The sequence below is a fragment of the Acanthochromis polyacanthus genome, chromosome 13 (assembly GCF_021347895.1).
Source record: "Acanthochromis polyacanthus isolate Apoly-LR-REF ecotype Palm Island chromosome 13, KAUST_Apoly_ChrSc, whole genome shotgun sequence".
NCBI classification, from domain to species: Eukaryota; Metazoa; Chordata; class Actinopteri; family Pomacentridae; genus Acanthochromis; species Acanthochromis polyacanthus.
The window spans coordinates 3628515-3644282 of record NC_067125.1 but is presented as its reverse complement, the minus strand read 5'-3'; the positions used below and the strand labels follow the sequence as shown (position 1 = coordinate 3644282).

At 40.7% G+C, this 15768-nt stretch overlaps 1 protein-coding gene across 1 annotated transcript in view; it reads left to right on the top strand.

The window, feature by feature from the left end:
• The first annotated feature begins 325 nt into the window (after positions 1 to 325).
• The window catches only part of LOC110972596 (latent-transforming growth factor beta-binding protein 2), a 64700-nt gene continuing 49257 nt past the window's right edge, over positions 326 to 15768 (top strand). Inside the window, 3 exon segments of the mRNA XM_051958228.1 lie at positions 326 to 544; positions 6894 to 6964; positions 13701 to 14286. Coding sequence (XP_051814188.1) covers positions 327 to 544; positions 6894 to 6964; positions 13701 to 14286 — 875 coding nt within the window. The 5' untranslated portion in view covers position 326.

Genomic DNA, 15768 nt, shown 5'->3' with positions numbered 1-15768 from the left:
TCAATTTTACAGGTGGCGCTATAGAGCCATTTTGCCACACACGTGTGCAACTCCCATAAAATATCAAATTTTTCGCCAGTCCTGATGTGCATGCCAAATTTCAGGCGTTTTGGAATATGATAAGGCCGCCAAAAGAGCAATGCAAAAGACACATGAAAAAAAATCTCAGACAGTCGGTGCTCCGACCCTAAAAATCTGATGTGAGAATTTTTTTTCTGCCTGGCTGCTAGCCTCTGATTGGCTGCCGGCTGCTCTCCTCGTCTCCTATTGGCTGACGGTGGCCGTATAAAAGCCCTGGATGCTGGTGGCAGTCAGTGTGGATGCAGATGCGAGTTGCTGCTGATACTCTTCGACCCAACATGCGGTTCTCTCTGCTCCTCCTCTGGATCTTCAGCCTCCACTCCGCCGCTCCGCAGCCTCCTCAGCCCGGACACGGAGCCCTGCACCCCGGCGGGTCCCGGCGCAGGGGCCGGGACGGCGGTAGCAGAGCGACGAGCCCTCCGCGGCTGGAGGACAGCAGCCGGAGGAGAGCAGCTCTGAGCGGGTGAGAACTTTACGAAGTCCGGTGGAAAGTTGTGATAAGATGAAGAAAATCCTCACGAATGAAATATAAAACCTCAAATTAAACTAACATAAATACAAAGAAGTTAAAAGCTCAGTGAAATAATTATAATTTAACTTTCTGAAATGGGTTTGCATAATTTTAAAGTTGTTCCGATTCTTTTTGTTGTTATTCAGCTCCTTATTGTAGTCAGATTTTTCATTTGTGAAGTAGTTTTATGTCTCTTTGTGATGGTTTAGAAGGGTTTTGTCATGTTTTCATGGTTATTTAGCTTTTCTTTGGGGTTAATTCAAAGTGGGACGCGTTGTTGTGTCTCTGAGGTGGTTTAACATTTCTATGAGATGTGTTTTTCCCCATTTGTTTGTGGTTATTTTTGTGTGTCTTTGAGGTGACTCTGCATCTCCTCCTGATGGTTTTGTGTTTCTGAAACAGTTTTTTGTGACTTTGTGGTGGATTTTTCTGTGTTGTCTTTCATCTTTTTGAGCTGTTTCAACCGTTTGTTATTTTTGTTTGTGGTTATTTGGTATCTTAACTGTGTGTGTTTTCTGTCTTTTTGTGGTTATTTAATGTGTTTTTGAGGTAGTTGTGTGTTTTTGTAGAGGTTTGGTGGCTAGTTGAAGGGCTCTCACATCACCGTCTCGTTAGTTTTGTCTCCTTGTAGTGTTTTAATGTCTTTTTGTGAATGTTTTGCATGCTTTTGTTGTCATTTTGTGTCTTTTTGTGGTCATTTTGCGTCTCTTTGTGGTTGTTTTCTGTCTTTTTTTAGAGCTTGTTTGCAGATTTGAAGTGTTTTTGCATCACTTTCTCGTTAGTTTTGTTTCATTAAGATGGCATTGTGTCTGTCTTTGGAGCATTGTTTTGTGTCTAATTTTATGTCTTTTGTGGTTATTTAGTTCCTTTTTATGGTTGTTTTGTGTGTCTTTGTGGTTATTTTTTGTTTTTCTTCAACATTCTGTGTCTTCATGGAGGTTTTGCATCTTTTTGGGTGGTTTAGTGTTTCTTTGTAGGTTGTTTTGCATCTTTCTGTGACGTTTTGTTCGTATTAGCACTTCCTCGTTAGTTTTGTCTCACTGAGGTTGTTTTGTGTCTTTGTGGTTGTTTTGTGTCCATTTGTAGAAGGGTTTTGGACTTTTTGTGGTTGTTTGGGGTCTTTTTGTGGTTGTTTTGCGTAGTTTTGTGGTTCTTTGGTGTCTTCATGAAGTTTTGTACATATTTGAAGTGCTTTTGCATCACTTTCTCTTTGGTTTTGTCCCTTTGTTGTTGTTTTGCTTCGTGTTTTCTGTTTGTGGAGGTTTTGTGGTTATTTGAAGGGTTTCTGCACATCATCTTCTCGTTAGTTTTGTCTTTTTGGTTGTTTTGTGTCTTTTTGTGGTTTTGTGTAGGTCCTTAAGTGCAAGTCTGACTGACAGTCAAGTGATGGATGCAAAGTCAACACAAACACCGAGTTCAGATCAGTGTGTCTGATCCTAAACCCTGTGAACTGACTGAGCTTTGTGTGTGTGCGTGCGTGCGTGCGTGCGTGTGTGTGTGTGTGTGTGTGTGTGTGTGTGTGTGTGTGTGTGTGTGTGTGTGTGTGTGTGTAGCAGACTTAAGAAGGAAAAGCAGGCCTGTTTGTATGAACGTGTTTGAAAAGACCAAAGAGCTTGTTGACTTTACCTCCTCGCTCTGACAGACTTTCACTGAAACATGGAACAAATTAGCAGAACTCAAGGTGTTTCTGCTCTAAACATGTAATCTCAGTGTCTGTGGCACCACAATCCAGATGTCGAAGGTTCTGCACAGACAGATACGGTGTCTTTTGAAAGCATTCACCCCTGTTGGAAGGTTTCCAGGTTTATTGCTTTTCAACATTGAATCATGGTCAGTTTCAGTAATTTTTTGGAAAAGAATTTACTATAAAGTGAAATCTCATTTTTGCAAAGTAACATCAAATAATTCAACTCAGGTGCAGCCAGTTGGTTCTAGAAGTGAACCAGGCTCCTCGCCAGGATTTTTTTTTACAGTGTAACGGCAAGTCTTCCCGTATGCGCAACAGCCTTCATTAAATCTCACGAGCGCCCGGCCCAGATGTCAGCCAATGAGCGTCATGCAGATGCTCCAAATGCTCGTGATTTAGGTCACTATTCACCATACATGGCATCACGGAAACAGCCGAGACATGCTAATTGTAACCCCGAGATTGGAAGCCACTCTTAATTTTAGACGGGAACGAGTCAATCTACAGGAAAGTACGGCTGAGGTGGGGAGACATAAATTAACCTAGATAGGCACCCAGTCGATAAAACTGTCAAAATAACAGCGTAGTGGCCCTAATCACAGCGCAATCTTTTAAACTGACAGCGTAACGGCCCGTTACGCTGTCGTAACGGCCCGTTACGCTGAAATGCGCTGGCAAGAACCCTGTGAACAGTTAGTAGAATAAAGATGATCTAACGTCAGTGATTACAGCAGAAGGACTCCTGGATCTGAAGGTCCAGTCTCTGATGGATCAGTCCTCCTGGATAGAACTACACTATGAAGACTAAAGAACTCCAAGAAACTCTGAGAAAAGCTTGTTGAAAAGTTTGAACATTGCCAAGTTCCTGAAGATCTCTTGGAGTCCAGTTAAATCCATCATTAAGAAATGGAAGGAAGATGGAACATGAATAAATCTGACTAGAACAGGACGTCCTCAAGACCTGAGAGACTAGAGAGGGAGGCCACCAAGACTCTATGACTCCTTTGAAGGAGTTCCAGCTTCAGACTGTTCATCCAACAACTGTTGTCTGTTCTTCACCAGTCAAAGCTTTATGGAGACAAAGAGAAACATTCTGATGGAAAAAGCTCCAATTAAATCTGAACTAGAGTTCACCAGAAGACATGTGGAGACTCTGAAGACACCTGGAAGAAGGTTCTTTGGTCTGAGGAGACCAGGATGGAGCTTTATGTCCATCAGACTAGATGATGTTTGATGGACACTGAACATCATCACAAACACACCATCAACACTGTGAAGCATGGTGGAGGCAGCATCATGATGTGAAGCATGGTGGTGGGATCATTGGGAGTAGATTTGTTTTCCATCCAGACGATGAATCGAAGCAAACATTCGTCTAATTATTTGAATTGTTTCTTTCAGTCCTTTTGTCTTGATTTCTGCCATTTCTCGTCTGATCCACTGAATCCTCTGCAGAGACAAAGTTTTCTGTGTGAAGATAAAATCCTCAGAGTGGAAATCAACATTTTTCTCAGTGTTGGTCTGCACACCAAAGCAGAACTCTTGTTTGAAGCTGAGGCTGTCTGAGAGTGTAGGAAGCAAACGGAGACTTCAAAGAGCAGCTGTGGAACAACGAAGCCGCTTTTGAAGAACAAACTGCTGCTTCAGACAGATTTAACCTGATGAACCCCAAACTGGTGGGTCTGAAAAGCAGAATATGTTTTAAAAAGCACCAGAATGGCTCCATTTATCAGCCTGAAACTGTAAAAACAGGAAGAAATGACAATCATTAAACTAATCAAAGCTACTGGATTAATAAATAAATGCAGCATGGCTCAGAAACCGTGAACAGAGGAGCTAGTTGTTGGAGATACATTCAGCATGGTGAAACATCATTCTGTAGATGAGCAGAGTCTCTCCTTCTTCATGGTTTTTCTGTTTCCGTAGAGCTTCAAGACTTTATACTGCAGTGAAAAATTAACCAGAATGAAGAAACATGAGACTAAAACATCCAGAAAGTGCTGCTTGGAGTTCAGGACTGAACCAGACTTTGTTTTTAGCGTCTTAAAAATGAGGATTGGATCTTTTTTTTTTCTTTGTTCGATCACATGAAGATAAATTGAATGTTTTTGGTTGAATTAAACACAACATCTTAAGGTGCTGCTCTGATCTGTAGGAAACAGGCATTTTCCACTATTTTCTGTTTTTGCTTTTTAATCAGTTTACTCAAAAATTAAGACAATTTCACAGATTCCAGCAGATCTTGTACAGATATGTCAGGTTTTGAGCGTTGTGGTGAAGGTTTTAAAAGTTGTTCTCCGTCTTTCGAACTTAAATTAGGATTGAACCTACAGAACATTTCAGTTTTTCCTCTGGATGGTCGCCTTTAGCCTCAGACAGCCTGAATGTGTTGATCTGAAGGCGTCTCTGCTGAGATGCAGATCTGGATTCGGGTCGGGACCGGTCGGTCTGTGTGAATGCTGATGTCTAGCTGTGTTTGGACGCCCTGGTCCTGCTGGGGCCTCCTCTGCTGCCACAATACGACCAGGACACTGTGAGTAATGATTAAATCCTCCGGACTCAGCCGGCTACAGTTAACAAACGGCTTCGACACTGTGGAGCCCAAAACTGCACCGAGTCCTTTCACATGGAGACCAGTTTAACGGAGACATTGTTCCGTCTGAAGAAAGACAGAAGGTCAAAGAATCCAAGAGACGGAGGATTCAAACTGACTGACTGCAGTGTTTCTAACAGTTTCACACACTAAACAGGAAGTTAGGATGCTTTTGACTTTAAGCTGCTGTAAAGACACCAAACCTGAACCTACTTTGATAATTGATCCTGGGACCGCGCGATAAATCAAATTAATTCGATTAATTCGCCTTTTTAAAACCTAACGATTTGAAAATTTGCCAAACCATAAAATCGAGTCCAGCTTAAACATATAACAATACAGATTCTTCTTCTGCCTTTCACGACTTGTGCACTGGCGTTTGCTTCCGCCTCTCATCTCCTTCCACCAAAACACTCACACCACCGTCATGGCGGACAGAACAGCAGACGAAGAGTTGGTCGCTAGAAAAGGGCCTCATGTTACATCGATTATATGGAAGTGGTTCGGCTTTGACAAGACTGACACAGAGCAGACTACAGTCATGTGCAAGGTTTGCAAAAGTACTGTGAAAACGAAGAGTGGTCGTCCCTTCGTTCTGCCTCTAGTCATGCTGCTATAGGCCTATAGGCTGCTGGGGGACTTTTCTTGACACACTGAGCCCTTCTCTCTCTATCTTTACATTTAATATGTATACCGTTATTGCAGTACATTCACTCTGTTTCCCCCTGTGCTATTTCTCCGAGTGTCCCTGGTCCCAGAGCTGGATGCTTCAGATCTGCGGTTGATGTTCCACCAGCTGGTCCAGTCTCCATCATGTCCACTGTGGGATGCTGCTGCTGACCTTCCTCCAGCCCTCTGCTTCCAACTCCCTTTTTCCACCAGTCAACTCTGCATTGCCTTCACTATACTGTTATGCTAACTTACATACTGTTTGAATTTTACTGCTAGCTATATATGGAGTATGTTTAATGTCAGAGCCGTACATCATCAGAGTAAACTATGAGTCAGTTTTCAATGTTAGCTTATACTTTGTCTGTGTCACATATCCTGTCATGCATGTATCCAAATGTGTGTTGTGTTTTCCTTGCTTTCCCACCCCTCCCTCTTCTCCCATCCCTCCCCCTTGCCCTCTTCTGTCCTTCTCAACCCGCCCGGCCAGCAGGCAGATGGGTCCCCCCTATATAGAGCCGGGTTCTGCTCGAGGTTTCTTCCCTGTTAAAAGGGTGTTTTCGTTGCCACTGTCGCCTTTGGGCTTGCTCTGGGGGTCAGGCATATGGGTTCTGTAAAGCGTCTTGAGACGAGTTGACTGTAATTGACGCTATATAAATAAAATTGAATTGAATTGAAAGTAGCAGCACAACTAACCTCTTTCAGCACCTCCAGCAGAGGCATCCTAAAGAATGGGAAGAGTGCTGCAGCTACGGGAGTGCGGCATGGCTAGCACTAGCCATAGCAAACAGACCGCAAAGAAACAACAAAAATCGATTAAAATCGTAATCGTCCAAGATGACTAAAAACATTGAGATTTTATTTTTTGGCCATATCGCCCAACCCTAATTGATCCTGTTGTTTTTGTTGCAACTCCAAAGTTTATCGCAATAATCTGGATTTAGACTCAGTGGTTCTGAATGTTTATGTTCTGGTTTTAGAGCTGGACTTCTTAGTTACAGAGGGTTTTGGACTCGGTTTAGGACTTGTTTTAAATTGGTTTTGCAGCGTCTTGTCCATCTGGGCTGTGGATGTGTGAATCTGGTCCAGACGTCTGCTGACGCCGTCGATCAGCTGTTTGCTTACAGATGAGCCTATTGGCACGTTTCCGACACACTTCCTGTCGCACTCGGCTGTGAAGTCGCGTCGATGCGTCACTTTGATGGAGGTTCATCTGTGAGCTCGCTGCTTTTCCCAGAAGGCCGATGGGCTCTCGGTCTGCTGGGAACATTTGGAGGCTTTAGACCAGCAGCAGTTTGTGATGTTCTGTCAGGGCCGGTACTGGATAATTCCTGGTGTTTTTCTCTCTGCAGACCTCGCGTTTGTGGAGATCGATGCTGCGTCGGCTGGAGTCTGTCACCCAAAACCAAGAGATGCACCAAACGTGAGTACAAACCGCCATCTGCTTTGGATCAAACTGCAGGTTTAAAAAGTAGAAACGCCTGAAACACGAAGGTAGAAACACTCAGGAGGCTTTTTGATCAGATGGATGAGGTTTAAGAGGGAAGTCTGGCTGTATTTTAGGGTTTTATTCTTGTTGAAAAATCCATTAAAAAAAAGCAGTTTCCAAAGTAAAATGATATAATGGAAAAAAGAAATGAATCCATTTTACAACAAATTGACATAAATATAAAACATTCTATTTTTTTCATGACATGTTGATGCTTTTAAATGTGCATATAAAAGATAGAAAATGTTGGTAATACTTTGGAAATGCCAACTTAGAAATGGATAAACTAAAGTATAAATTTTGCTGACTTTTTTAACATCAAAAATCTAAAATACTGCAGATTTTTCCTTCTTTAACTGAAATATTTTCAGATTTTCTTTGCTTCCTGTCGTTGTTTTCAACATTACAGATTCAGTGTCTGAAAACAATCGCTTGAATTCTGAGTTTTTCTCAGTATTTTCTGACATTTAATCAACAAAACATTTAGCTGATAAATCGGTCATTTATTCTCCTGTTGTGTAACTTGGATTCCTGAAACTCTACACATGTGGAACCTAAAATCGTCTCAGTGTCGGGTGTAACAGCACCGCTGGGTTCAGTTAACGTCATTTATCGCTCCAGAACATCTGTTTCCATCCAGACAAACACCTGGACTCTGTTTTACCTGCATCAGCTTGATTTACGTCCGTCTGCAGCTTCACGACTTTGAGACTCATTTTAAACGCTCTCAGAGAACAGGTGCCTTCAGTGTTAGAAAGCTGCTTCTGCGGGAAACTTCTGCAAACTCTCAAAGAAAACAGAAAACTCTCATTTGAAGTATTTTATTTAGTTATTAACCAACGTTACCTGGTTTTGTTTGGACCGATCAGAGCTGAAGGGGCTTTTTGTAACGAGATAAAAGCTAAAATTAAACATTTCAGTTCAGCAGTCTGAGGACAGTAATGTGTTTTTGTCCATTAGAGCAGGTAAGCATGTTCTAGCAGCAGTAATAGAACACCTGAACACTCACCTGGAGGCTGCAGCGACACACAAGGAGCCGTTTTTAAGAAGAAATGTGGATTTTTTTGGCATTAAAGGCGACATTAAGCTTCTCAAATATTCATATTTTTACATTTTGTACAGATGGAAGCTCAGCATTTTTAAAACACATTTAACCCTCCTGTTCTCATTTACAGGCACCAAAAAATACTTTTTCCTTGTCTGAAAAAAATCCAAAAATTCAGCAAATAAATTCCCCAAATTTCAGAAAAATTTGTAAAAACTTCGAGAAGAAAATTCCAATAATATCCCCCAAAAAGAAATATGAAAAAAGGTTCTTGAACATTCACAAACAAAATCCAGCAAAATTCGCTGGATTTTGGTTGATTTTTATTTGAATGTTCTTTAGGAAACTTTTTGAACATTTCTTTGTTTTGTTTTTTTAGCAAAAATGTTCAAAAATTTCCCAAAAATGTTGAAAATGTGGACATTAGAAATTTCACTGTGGAAATGTTTTTTTCCCCATATTTTCAAACTTTAAAACGGGTCAATTTGACCCGCAGGACGACATGAGGGTTAAAACGTGAATAAAAGCAGATTTTTTTCGCCAGTTTCTAACATTTTAAAGGACAAACAATCATTTATTAAACTAAATAAATGACCAGATATTGTTTAGAAACACCTGCATGATAATAAAAAACAGCGACGTGTAGTGAGATAGTTTAAAAACTAAATAATTTAGAATAATAGTGATGCAGGTCTGGTTGATAATGAAAATAATTGTAGTTTTCAGCTTCAGTCGTTCTATAATTGAATAATGCAACGTCACTTGACTTATTAGATCTAAATCGTCCACAGAACCAGAACACAGAGTTGATGTTCTCCTTCAGATTTGTGAATAAACTGATAAATTAAGGGCATTATATCAGTGAATCTGAGCTGAAATCCAGACCGGCATGTCTTAAATGGGAGCAGATTTCCGGCACATCTGTCTTATTTTTATCCTCATGTCGTCGTGAAACGCTGCAGGTATTAAAGTTTCTCTGACAGGAAACGATAAAACTCACCCGGACGTCAGCAGCATGAAGAGCTGCTCCTGAATGCTTCAAGTTCAAAAGATTTTACGTTTAAAATTCAGCCCAAAATCACTAAAAGACTGAATATATTCATCATGTTCTGTCATTTATCATTCTAAAGCTGTGAAATATTGGAACTGATCTGGTCCTGGAGATGTGAAGTCTAAAAATTGAACCAATTCTGGTTCACAGAATTTACTTTCAGTAGAAAAAAATCAGTCAAACCTGTTAATCGATTATGGAAATAGTTTGATTATTTTCTCATCTTAACCTTCTTAGGAGTGGTGTTGGTCTGCAGCTGGATTTATGCTACTTTTAAACTGGTTTTTACCTGGTTTTAGATATGTTTCTTCACTCTTTTAAACCGGTTTTGAACCATCTTTGGTATTTTGATGTAAACTGGTTTTGGACTGGTTTATGACTTAGTTTTGGACTTTTCTAAGCTGGTCTTTGAACTCATTTCAGACTGGAGTTTAGACTTAGTTTTGACTGTTTTAGAAGTGCTTTGGACCTGGTGTTGCTCATTTCAAACTGGTTTTAAGCCCTGATTTAGACTGTTTTAGACATTGTATACAACTGGTTTAGGTCCAGGGTTTAGACTTGGTTTCGGATTTGGTTTTTTGATTGTTTCAACCTGGTTTGGAACCTTTTTGTAGTCTGAATTGTAGACTTTGTTTTAAACAGATTTTGGGCTTGGTATTTGGCCTTTTGAAATTGGTTTTGATAGAAACTCAGTCTTGGTTTAGAAAAAAATCCTGATTGTTTTGGATCTTTTGGGCGTATTTTCAGATTTTCTTTTAAACTGGTTTTGGACTTTCTTTTGAACTGGTTTCATACCAGTTTTTATCTGGTCCATCCATCCATCCATCCATCCATCCATCCATCCATCCAATCATCCAGCTGCTGACTCCATACAGATGTGAGCTGGTGTCTGAGATGCATGAAAGTGTGATTTTCCTTCAGACTTCTGAGTCGACACAGAGCTGATTTATGATCCGATCAGCAGCTCGGCGGATTTTATTGTCACCTGCAGAGCCGCTCACTTCCGCTTTCTGTCATGGAACCGATTCAGGTTGAAGTAAAACAAGAAGCAGCTTCTAGTTTCTGCTAAACAGACGTTAGCATCTGGAGCTAACTAAAGGACACGATCAGTTTTTACATTTATAAACCATATATTAGACATTTTCTGCCCTGTTCTCTACATTATCAGTCCCAATTATGGATCAGGTTGTTTTGAAAATTAGCTGCTAATCAGAAATAGTGGTGTTAAACGCATAGATTTTGTCTTCTATATGCTTGTATTTCAGGTGTTTGTCAACAGAAACAGGTGCTAAATTCGGACGTTACGGGAACGACTATTCGGATATTCGTCTTTAATAGGGCCCGAATATCCGGAGGCCAGAAACCAGTATTCGGGCCAGCCCTAGTTTCTAAAGATGTTGTTCACCTACAGAGGAACCAAAAATATCTCTAAACCTAAACACAGTAGTAGGACTACAAATTAAATGAAAAGCAATCACAATTTTGGTATAGGTATTGATGTTTACGGTGCGTTCTGCTCCTATTAAACTCTGTCCAAAGAGAATAATCCAAGTAGAAAGGATCACTTAGTAAATCTGACATTAAAATGCTTTAAGTTGCTCCTTTGAAGGCTCGTAGCTTAGCCTGTATTTGAGGCGTTTGGGGAATTCGGTAAAAATTTTAGTGCCTTTTGATGAGCAGATTATCAGCAAATGAGCAGTTTAGTGTGTGCTCTGTTTGTAGAAGTGATATTTAAGGACCTCTAGGTAAAGATCGCTGAGAAAATTCTATATTTTCTAATTAGAAATCACAAATCTTTTCATCTATGGAACACTCAGATATGTGAAGCCCAGGCGGATTAAAGTGTTTTATCATGAAAAATGATGAGGATCTGCCACTAAATCATGTGCTATCAGTAGAAAAGTTGATCTGGAGGCCTGTAAATGTTGGATTTTCTGTGTTTATGTTCAGGTCTTTCCCCTCTATAGCATACTTGCTGCTGATTAGCGGTAATTGGATCTAACTAGCAGGAGGCGCTCGGGTTCAAATGGTCTCTTTCAGGTTGGGATTAAAAGGCTCGAAGTGTGACGCGGAAACTCGTGAATGGAGACCGATTTATCCTCCCGTCTGGAGGCTTACACACATGTAGATCTACACAATAATGCGAAGGCCGTCGTTTACACTCGGCTCAGTCTGAGGCTCAGGGGCCGTTAAAGCTGCTCTGTTCGGTCGCATTGTCCTCCAAGGGTTTTCAGTCTGGAAGCTCACAAACAAATGGACAGAAAACCGTCGAATCGGTCCGTCCGTCTGCGTTTCTGTTGGACGGTTTGAAAAAGACGCACAAAGAAAATGCAGATTAGTTTGTTTCAGGAAGTAAGAAAAGAGCCTCTGGGAAAGTAAAGAGGGTCAAATGTTGGTTCTCCTGAGAATGAAAACTGCAGAAATGATGTCAGAAAACGTATTTATTGCTGAGTTAGCATGGATATTTGTCAACTCGGTGTCTGTCACGTTTACGTAAAATGTCTTCCTGCACGACAGGCCACAAGTTTGGAAGCAACTTCAAGTTTCTGTTCTCAATGTCTTTCTTAAAAACCAGCATGAATTCTTTGGGTTTTAAAATGTATTTACTGCATGATCAGACTTTGCTTTCACTGATATGCACATTTACCTTTAGATAAACATAGAAGTAATCAGACACAAAAAAAGAAGGGTTTAGTTTTAGAGTTGGGAAGATTTACAAGAATCATAACTTCAGTGTAAAAATGAAATCACAGTTTTAATTATTCACTCTAGCTCTTTGGCTTTTGAGAGTTTACAGACAAAAAATCCCAATAAATCCCAGCTATAACTACCAAAGCAAGCAACACCTGAGTAAAGAAGCAAGATACAAATATCTGATAATTATAGTAAGTCTATTCTGATGAATGAGTCTTCATTTAATAATCATCTTTATTTTATTGCACCAATGAAACCGGTCTGTTTGTGATCTGGCTTCCAAACTTTTGACCTCCAGTGGAGATCCAGCATTTACTCTGGACCCAGGTTCACGTTCTTTCTTGTTGGTTGAATTGTTCTCAAAGTATTTATTGCAGTGAGGCGTGGCTCATGTCAAATAAAAACACACAACTGGACGTTTACGATGTTGGCGACGGAAAAAATGTCCAATTTTAACTTTGCACGTCATTTTCAATCTATTTTTGTTGTTTTTTTTGTCTCATTTTTTGTCATTTTCAATCTGTTGTTTTTTTGTCTCATTTTTTTAAAATCCATTTTTGTCTCATTTTCAATCTCTTTGTTGTTTTTTCCAAATTTTTTTCTCATTTTCAACCTGTTTTTGTTATATTTTTGTCTAATTTTTTGTCATTTGTAATCTATTTCTTTCGTTTTTGTCATTTTCAATCTCTTTTTCTTGTGTAATTTTATGGATCCACGCTTTCGTGTTGTTCACGCCAAATTCTGACCATCACAGCTGAAATGGAGACTCATCAGACCAGGTCTTCCAGTCTTCTATGGTCCAGTTTTGGTGAGTCTGTGTGAATTGTAGCCTCAGTTTCCTGTTCTTAATTGACAGGAGTGGAACCCAGTGTGGTCTTCTGCTGCTGTAGAACATCTTCTTCAAGGTTGTTGTGTTTCAGAGATGGTATTCTGCATTCCTTGGTTGTATCCAGTGGTTATTTGAGTTACTGCCATCTCCAACCAGTCTGCCCATTCTACTCTGACCTCTCACATCAAAAATACATGTTGGTCCACACAGCTCACTGGATATTTTCTCCTTTTCATACCGTTCTCTGTAAACCCTGGAGATGTTTGGGTGTGAAAATCTCAGTAGATCAGCAGTTTCTGAAGTCCTCAGACCAGCCCATCTGGCACCAACAACCTAAAATCTCCTTTCTTCCTCATTCTGATGCTCGGTTTGAACTTCAGCAGGTTTTCTAAATGCAGCCATGTGATTGGCTGATTAGCTATTTGAGTTGATAAGCAATGGAACAGGTGTACCTAATAAAGTGGCTGGTGACTGTATGTATAAATACCTATCCAGTATATGTACTTTACCTCCAAATTCACATTCTTTCTTGTTGGTTGAATTGTTGTCAAAGTATTTTTTGCGGTGAGGTGTAGCTCATGTCATTTAGAAACGCACAACTTGACGTTTATGATGTCGCTAGCTTGCGAGACAAGGTGTCAGTGAAACAAGTCAAATTTGAGCTACTCATGAACTCACAAGTAGGTAATTCCCCTTTGAAGTTTTCCCTCCTCATTGATTTTCAACTTTAAATAATGTTCAGTATAATATAAATAATTAAAATAGAGAAAATCTTAATCGTTCTCCATTTATGTCTACTCGCTGTTGTTTACTTTTATAAATAAGAACAAAATTTGTAAATGTGAAACTGTGTGACCGTGAATCAGATTCTGGTTCTGTTGGTGTTCATTATTAGCAGGTCTGTGCTGCCCCCTGCTGGACGACACTGAAACCAACTCTACTTCCTTGTTTTCCTTAGTTTCAGGTCAAACCACCACAGAGGAAGAGCTTGGGAACTCAAACAGCTCAGACTATTCCCTTAACGTTCTTCTTCTTGTTCTTCTTCCTGCAGCCAGATGTTCTCCTTCCTGCCATAATGGAGCTTTGTGTCGACAGTCCAACATCTGTGTGTGCAGACGAGGTTTCCACGGTTACCGCTGTCAGTTCTCCATGGTGACGCTTTCTGTTTCCGGACGTCCGCCGACCTCCATCCACCCCATTGAGATTTCGGTCCATCTCGGCCAACCAGAGCCAACCCAGACCCCCCAGAGAACCACCACTGCCTCCTCTGGAGATGAACCTGGACTTCAAGACCTAAACCTGTCTCCTGCTCAGGCCGACGAAGAGGTCCACAAACCTAGAACTGAGGACCGAGGAGGCCTCACCAAGCGGTTTCTGGTGCAGGAGGAGAACCAGGCCTCCCTGAAAGGTGGAGGTCTGATCAGACTGGATCTAGATCCTGAGGAACCTTTAACAACCTCTAAAGATCTGGAGTCTCACCCTGGATCTAAAGCAGACGTCAGGAGACCAGATGAGTCTAAAACTCTGGAGGTGGATTCTGGTTCAGAACTGATGTGGGACGAGAAGGAAGGAAGAACAGAAGAGGAGAAGAGGAAGGAGGAAGTGAAGATGGGAAGAGCAAAGAGGCAGAAACTGAGGTAGAAAAAACAGGATGAAGCCTCAACTTCTGATGTCCTCTCCTTGTGTCTTCAACTTCTTTTTTTATTTACTTGTTTCCTCATCTCCTCTACGATGTCTTCTGGGTTCGTTGTTTTCTCTCCTTGCGTCCTCACTGTGTTGTTTCCTGTCCTTAAATGTCTCATCTTGTTTACTTTCTTTATCACCTCACCTTCTGTTTACTCCTCTCACGACCTGGTCTTGTTTATCGCTGTGTGTCCTCTATTTGTTTCCTCGTGTATTTGCTTACTTTCCTTGTAGTCTCACCTCCTTGTTTACCTTCTATATCACCTCATTTCCTGATGTCATCTCATCGTCTCCTCAACCTCTTGTTTCCTGTCCTTGTCTCCTCATCTCTTTTGGTTTTCTGATCTGTGTTCTTGTGTCTTCTCTTTGACTCTTACATCTCTCCTTGTCTCCTCAACTTCTTTTTTCGTCTCCCTTGTCTCTTCATTTCCTCGTTTTCTTTCCTTGCCTCCTTCTTGTCCCATTTTCTCCTTTAGTCTCATCTTTCCTCACATTGTCTCGCCTCCTTTTTTCTCTCTCTTATCTCACCTTCTTTGTCTCCTAATTTTTTTGTTTACTTTCCTAGTCACTATATCACCTTTTTTATTCTCCTTGTCTCCTCATCTCCTTGTTTGTCTCCTTGTTTCCTCTTTCTAGTTCTTCTTACCTTCTTGTTTTTCTTCTTGTCTCTTCAGGTCCTTCATTTCTCTTATCTTCTCTTATCTCCTTGACTCCTACGTCCTGGTCTTGTCTCCTTGTCTCCCTTCATTCCCTTTTCCTTTCTGTCTCCTTATCTTGTCCTTTACTCCACTCGTCTCCACATTGTTGTTTATTCTTCAAGTCTTATGTCCTTGTCTCCTCATCTCCTTGTTTACTCTCCTTGATTTGTCATTTTCTTGTTTCGTCTCCTTCCTCTCATCTCATTCTTGTTTTCTCTCCATGTCTCATATTCGCTTGTTCCTTCTATGTCTCCTCATCTTGTTTTCTCTCCTTGCGTCCTCTCTCTTGCTTCTTTTCTTCTTGTTTGTCTTCTTCCTCTTTGTCTTCATCTTCTTCTTTGTTGACATCTTCGTCATCTTCTACGTTTTCTTCGTCTTCTTCTGTCTTCTTCTTCTTAGTGTTCTTTGTCTTCTTCTTCGTCTTCTTCATCTTCGTCATCATCTGTTTTCTTCGTCTTCTTCTTTGTCGTCTTCTTCTTAGTGTTCTTTGTCTTCTTCTTCGTCTTCATCTTCGTCATCATCTATGTTTTCTTCGTCTTCTTCTTTGTCTTCTTCTTCGTCTTCTTCCTCCACATCTCTTGTTTTCCTCTTCCTCACATCACTTTCTGTTTCTTGTTCATGCTGATCAGTTGTGTGTTCAGTCAGCAGGTGGAGCTCTTCACCTGATCAAACACTGTGTCAACTACAAACTGCAGAACTTTCTTCTTTTCTCCTCATTTTCCTCTGAACATCAGCTTT